The sequence below is a fragment of the Monopterus albus genome, unplaced genomic scaffold (assembly GCF_001952655.1).
Source record: "Monopterus albus unplaced genomic scaffold, M_albus_1.0 scaffold281.1, whole genome shotgun sequence".
Lineage (NCBI taxonomy): Eukaryota > Metazoa > Chordata > Actinopteri > Synbranchiformes > Synbranchidae > Monopterus > Monopterus albus.
This window is the reverse complement of record NW_018128161.1, coordinates 8,979-13,181: the sequence shown is the minus strand read 5'-3', so window position 1 is coordinate 13,181 and position 4,203 is coordinate 8,979. Positions and strand designations below refer to the sequence as shown.

Sequence of the window (4,203 nt, the reverse complement as noted above, 5' to 3'; positions counted from 1 at the left end):
GGGGAGGAATCAGAGCGCACGTCATTCACCGGAGTCGCAGAGAAACTGCTCTGTTACACGTGTCCAACATAAGTACTGAAGTACTCTCAGCTGAAGCATCAGGGGTAAAAGTACTTGAGTATTTCCCAAAGGTTATAAATCACTGAGTTTGGATTTCACACATTTATCGTCTTTTAAAGGTAAAACATTACTGTTTAAAGGAGCCAGTAAGGACAGCGGTTAAATAAATGTGGTGCAGTAAAAAGTACACGGTTTCCCTCTGAGCTGGAGAACAAGTACAACGCAGCAGAAAACTGAACCAAGTAGCTGAGAAGTGTCCTTAAGTGAGGGAGTGTGCTCAGCCTCCTCCCACCCTGGAACAAAAAAAGACAAAGAGGAAACCTGTCCTTCCGCTCCTCGACGCCGGACTCGTGCTGTCTCACAGCAGCTAGGACATGCCTCTGGTCCGCTCTTCTCAGGAAGTGACGCTCTGAGCTCTGCAGCCAGGAGTTCTTGATGTCACAGGTCTGCTGGTACCTGGTGAACTCCAGGACCTCGTCTCTGGTGGCGTCCTGTTTCTGTCTCTCCAGGGTCAGGTGGTCTGCGGGCCGTGACAACGGGAGCTTCGCTCTCTGTTCGACAGAGAAATGACACATTCAGACCTGAAGCTCTGAGGCGTTGGGCGGGTTTGTCTGAGCTGAGTAATGGATTCCAGAGCAGTAACGTGTACGTCAGGTACAGTGAGATGTGTACTGAGGTACTTTGTCTTTATGCTCTCTACGTTTCAGAGGAAACTCACAGTCTGAGTCACGTTACTTTACAAAGTGAAACATATGAAGAGCTGATAAAATTCACTGCTTTGTAATTTAAACTATCAAACAGTAAAAATGTCCAGTTGGTTATTGGATCAGCTGATTGATAGAAAGTTAACCTCTGACTCTTTTAAGTCATTCTTCATAGAAAATCACCAAACAGTTCATGGTTCCAGCTTCTCAGAAATAAGGATCTGATGCTGTGTCTTATGATTAATGACAGAACTAAAGGTGGGACGCGTCGCCACAGCTCTCACTGTTTTACAAACCAGCCATCAGCTGCAAAGTGTGAACCAGTTGACGTTGGCTCCATCAACAGTCTCCTCATCTGCTTTGAACGATTCTACTATCAACATGTAAAGTTCTGATTCTGTCCTGACGATACTCACACATTTTGACTTTAATACCACGGTGTGGTAGTTACTTAAGTATCCGATTACTTCCTCCACCTCTGATGGATTTATCAGCAAAACAGCAGGATGACAAAAATGCTCAGAAATCAACAAGAAGAGAATGATATCAAAGATGTATGTGAGGTGAGACACTGTGTTGAAGCTCTGTTCGACTGCAGCAGTGAAAACACAAATACACAATCAACAAACAAAACAGCTTTATTATGGACACACAACCAGGGGAACACACCGTACAGTGCGTGTACACATGTATGTATGTGAAGATACAGTCTGTGTGCGTGTGACATGTACCAGTTAGACCCAGTGAGGCACCGCTGACATGTCTTATAAATAGTCTATACAACAAACATTAGGAACTTTAAATATTAACAGAAAACTGTTGAACATTAAATGTGTACATTATTATTACATCCGGTCCGTGTTCCAGAGGAGAACCGATAATGAACCTGGACTTACTCCGACGTCACAGAACTTTAATTCATGACGACATAACTTTTACCTGTTTAGTCCGGAAGTTTATTTACCCTGAACGTTCCTGTTTTCCGTCATAAAGCGGAATGAAAACGGGCTCGGTGAGGCACTACCGTTTAGTGCTGAGTGTTACCGAGGGTCTCACCGCGGCCACCGAGTGCGGCGTCGGTCCCGTGACCTCCTGACCTCTGCTCCGCCGGCTGAGCAGCATCTTCAGGTGACGATACCTTCAGGTTTCTTACAGGTACGACCGACGAGCTGCTGCTAAAACACCACGCACAACAGACGGTCGTGCTACGTTTCCATGGCAACGCCAAACAGGGGGCGACAGCGCCGCCTGCTGCTGGAGGACCCGCTCTGCAACAGATAAACGAGCCGCCGAAGAAGACACGTTACTTCACTAAAAGTAACGATGCCACGAATACTAGGTACAAATACAAATACTACAAATACTAAGTTACAAGTAGAAGTCCCTCAAAATGTTGCTCAAACATTTTGCTTATTTCATGTTTAAGTAAACTGTGTCGTGTGATATTTTACTTTTGTGATTAAGGACTTTGATTTGTGTGTAATTAATGAGTCAAGACTTGATTTGATAAAAGTGTAGCTTATGTAACATTTGACAATTCGATTATTTTGTCTGTTTCATATGTTTTTCGTTATTTTACAAAAATATTTTTTCCATGTTGTAACGGAGTTTGCTAACTTTTGTTATTAAAAATAAAATAATTTGAGTAAAATGATTTACAAATACACAGCAGGAGCCTTGAGAAACAACAAAAATAATAAATAGATAAGAATGAGATTTATTTTAGGTTGAGGGGAGGTCGCTGTGTGAGGCTGCTCGCAGCCAGTTAGACAACGAAAACGTTATGAAAGAAAAAATCTAAAATCAACATGTATGACTGTGTCACAAAGAGTAGTTCAGAGAAGGACCTTAAAGGTTTTCAGAGCTGGTCCAGGAGCATCATTACTGGAACGGTCTTGGTTTGTCCTAAAACCCAGTGTTCCCAGTTTTTGTTACACCAAACAACCAATGGTGACTGACATGTCAACGAAGCCCTGAAGCGACAGCAGCCAGAGCAGCACAACTCTGGAGAAACAGCGGATCCATAGGATGAATTCACTGTAGCTCCAAAGGGAAATGTGTAAATTCAGGAACATACCATTATTAAACTCGCTGTAGTCTGGTTGGACACTGTGAAGAAGAGTGAGAGTCCAGACCTTCAGACAGAGCCACCAGGTGAACACAGCTCACCTGTTGCTGCTACAGCTTCACCACTCGTTTCCTTTCAGCTCAGACGAACCAGATGTTGCACACGATGCAGAAGCACAGCTGTGAGCGGACACGAACAGGACACCTGAGCCTGAGTACAACCACCTGCTGGTCACAGGTAGAAACACACCCACCTAAGAAGGGCTCCTGTAGCAACAATGACCCAGCACTGAGGTGAAGGGACGTTGTTCCACTGTGATGCAGGGAAACGCAGCTGTGATGGGACGAGCTCAGAGACACAGGATTTATTTTGATTTCAAGGGACCGATAATGTCAGAGGTTTGTTTCCTATCTGATAAAAGACTGGTTAGACTGGTTAAACTGGGCTGGTAGTTACAACTTCAGTCAGCTTAATACAATTCTGTAAAATGTTCAGGATAAAAACACAATATTCTGACCTGAACTGTGGCTGGCAGTAGTACTGCACATACTGCAAATGTTTGAGGGCTACTCATTTTTACCAGGTTAGTAGTACTTGTACTACTGTTACAGGTACTCACAGGTCTGTACTCATAACATTTATGTTTCAAACTGTCTTTGTAGAAACTGTCTCTGTGTGTTTTTTCGTGATGACGGGGAGCTCTGCTCAGCTGAGGGGGGACACGGTCGTCACAGTTAAATCTCTGAAGTAACTGAGTCAAATCCAGATCCTAGACTTTGTGTTTTCAAGTCCTAAACAAGTTGCCAGTGTACATGTTTAAACAGAGTAACAGTTGGTAAAGTACAATTAGAGAAATTGTCTGCATTGTTTACTGTCTGTTTATACTGCTTATTCTGCATTGTTTACACTGGTTGTTGATGTTAATATTGTTAATTTATTATATTACACAGCCTTATGCTGGTTTACTGTTTGCACATTGAAAGCTGATGTACCAGAGTCAAATTCCTTATGTGTCAAACACACCTGGCCAATAAACCACATCCAGCACCCAGACAATAAGTACAGGTGCCCCCCAGGGATGTGTGCTCTCCCCTCTGCTGTTTTCACTCTACACCAACAACTGTATCTCGAAGGAACCCTCTGTCAAGCTCCTAAAGTTTGCTGATGACACAACGGTCATTGGTTTCATCCAAGATGACGACGAGTCAGCCTACAGATGGGAGGTTGAGCAGCTGGTCCTGTGGTGTAGCCACAACAACCTGGAGCTGAATACACTCAAAACAGTGGAGATGGCAGTGGACTTCAGGAAGAGCCCTCCCACCTTACCCCCACTTACCATACTTGGCAGCACTGTATCAGCAGTAAAGTCCT

General features: G+C 43.8%; 1 protein-coding gene across 1 annotated transcript in view; it reads right to left on the bottom strand.

The window, feature by feature from the left end:
* cfap53 (cilia and flagella associated protein 53) overlaps positions 1-3,493 on the bottom strand; it is a 7,662-nt gene extending 4,169 nt beyond the window's left edge. The window contains 3 exon segments of the mRNA XM_020622456.1: positions 198-611; positions 1,821-2,032; positions 2,612-3,493. Of these exon segments, the coding sequence (XP_020478112.1) occupies positions 198-611; positions 1,821-1,886 (480 nt within the window). The 5' untranslated portion in view covers positions 1,887-2,032; positions 2,612-3,493.
* Positions 3,494-4,203: the final 710 nt, after the last annotated feature.